The sequence below is a fragment of the Protomyctophum parallelum genome (assembly GCF_964188405.1).
Source record: "Protomyctophum parallelum genome assembly, chromosome: 9".
NCBI lineage: Eukaryota > Metazoa > Chordata > Actinopteri > Myctophiformes > Myctophidae > Protomyctophum > Protomyctophum parallelum.
The window spans coordinates 44,898,445-44,900,944 of record NC_139706.1 but is presented as its reverse complement, the minus strand read 5'-3'; the positions used below and the strand labels follow the sequence as shown (position 1 = coordinate 44,900,944).

The 2,500-nt window shown below is 45.7% G+C and overlaps 1 protein-coding gene across 1 annotated transcript in view; it reads left to right on the top strand.

Moving 5' to 3' along the window:
* Positions 1-2,500, top strand: part of LOC310864592 (uncharacterized protein) — a 126,259-nt gene that overhangs the window by 19,486 nt on the left and 104,273 nt on the right. The window contains 1 exon segment of the mRNA XM_083773281.1: positions 1,875-1,952. Within this exon segment, the coding sequence (XP_083629407.1) occupies positions 1,904-1,952 (49 nt within the window). The 5' untranslated portion in view covers positions 1,875-1,903.

Genomic DNA, 2,500 nt, shown 5'->3' with positions numbered 1-2,500 from the left:
TGCACATGGAACCAAACAGGTACAGAGGTCTTACAGGTCTGTAACTCTGAGAGTGTAAAAACTGACCCTTACAGGTCTGTAACTCTGAGAGTGTACATTTGTAGTGCTGCCAGTGTTCCATTTGTACACTCATAGATTTAGAGACCGGTAACTCTAAACGAACAAGTTCTGGCCTACGCTGCAGCGGTTCTGGACAAGCGGATCCCCAACCCACTTCATACCCTAACCCTAACCCTCCCTCCAACCCACTTCATACCCATGTCACCACCCTCCCTCCAACCCACTTCATACCCATGGCACCACCCTCCCTCCAACCCACTTCATACCCATGGCACCACCCTCCCTCCAACCCACTTCATACACATGGCACCACCCTCCATCCAACAGACAGACAGACAGACAGACAGACAGACAGACAGACAGACAGACAGACAGACAGACAGACAGACAGACAGACAGACAGACAGACAGACAGACAGACAGACAGACAGACAGACAGACAGACTGCAGACAGACAGAGTGTTTGTTCCTGTGCCAAGTGCACAGTGAGAGATACAGAGAGAGAAAGACAGAGAGAGGTTGACAGGTGTTGTGACCACAGAGAGAGAGGAGATTGATATGAAGAGGAGAGTACAGAGAGAGACCACACCACCACACATAGCAGCTGACACAAAGCAGACACCCAGACGCACGCATGCATGTGCACATGCACGCACGCACGCACGCGCACACACACACACACACACACACACACACACACACACACACACACACACACACACACACACACACACACACACACACACACACACACACACACACACACACACACACACACACACACACACACACACATACTCTTATATTTCCTCACTGAGGGGGAGACAGTATATTGATGATACAGTGTCCATGCCAAAGTGTATCCTGACCTAGGCAAGACAACAAGGCAATTCAAAGCTCTTTATACAAGACCATCAAGCATTGTGACATTAAGACACAAAGCATGCAGACCTATAAAACTAAGCATTATGCCAGAGATATGTATCAAACTGGACTCATCATAATGAGTCCAGTAGTGGCGTCTTAACCCATTCTGACCTGAGATCAGATTCATACGAGGTTTCCACTGGACACACGCTGGTCTGACGAACCCATTCTGACCTCAGATCAGATTCTTCGATTTTTTTCCAAAAATAGCAGACCTACAAGCTCGTATCGCGCCACTCGGTGGCGCGATATGAGCTTGTAGATCTGCTATTTTTCAATAGCTAAAGCATAACATGATGCCAACACCAAAATGGGTGCCCGTTCAGAATGGGTTAACTAATTGAGCCCTATATGTTATACTTTCAAGCATTTTCAAATTTAGCAAAAATAAATTGATTTGAGGATCTTGTATAGATGCAATTGTTGCAGCACAACATCATGAAGTATAAAGATGTGGTAAATAACAAACTCCTAAACATTAGTCCCATTGATGTAACATGACCATAATAGAGGGTATTAAGTGAGTGGAAAATAATTTACAACTATACGTAATTTAATGTCGTTTAATGCAGTCAGATAGGACTTTTCTATTTCGATGGGCCGTCGAGGCCAGGAAGTAGTTTTATGCCACTCAGTAGGCGTTCCCGCATAATTTCCGGGTATGATGATTATGTCACACGGATACCCTCTACACTTATATATTGATTAACTGATTGATTTTTTTGTATTAATATATTAAATGAATTGACCACAGGAAACATTATCCGACTGACCTGTTGGATTGATCAATTAATTAATTGATTGATTGACTGACAGATAATGGACGGATGTGTTGATGGATTGATCGATTGACTGACTGATTAATTGCGTGTGTGTCATTTCCTCAGGTTTCCACTTCCTGTGACATCATCACACCATGCCTGAGGCGTCAGGACGTGGCAGCCACAGATCACCTAAGAACACAGGTCAGAGGTCAAACAGAGGTCAACATTTTGGTTGCTGCTTATGGTCGCTGCCGGGTGTAAACCTCATAACGTTCTAAACAGTTCCTTTTTCATTATCTTTATTTTTATTTGCACAAGCAGAGCGCACAAGTACAGGAGTAGTGACACGCTGTTTCTGTCGGGACAGGACTCGTGACACGCTGTTTCTGTCGGGACAGGACTCGTGACACGCTGTTTCTGTCGGGACAGGACTCGTGACACGCTGTTTCTGTAGAGACAGGAGTCGTGACACGCTGTTTCTGTAGAGACAGGAGTCGTGACACTCTGTTTCTGTAGAGACAGGACTCGTGACACGCTGTTTCTGTAGAGACAGGAGTCGTGACACGCTGTTTCTGTAGAGACAGGAGTCGTGACACTCTGTTTCTGTAGAGACAGGACTCGTGACACGCTGTTTCTGTAGAGACAGGAGTCGTGACACGCTGTTTCTGTAGAGACAGGACTCGTGACACTCTGTTTCTGTAGAGACAGGAGTCGTGACACGCTGTTTCTGTAGAGACAGGAGTCGTGAC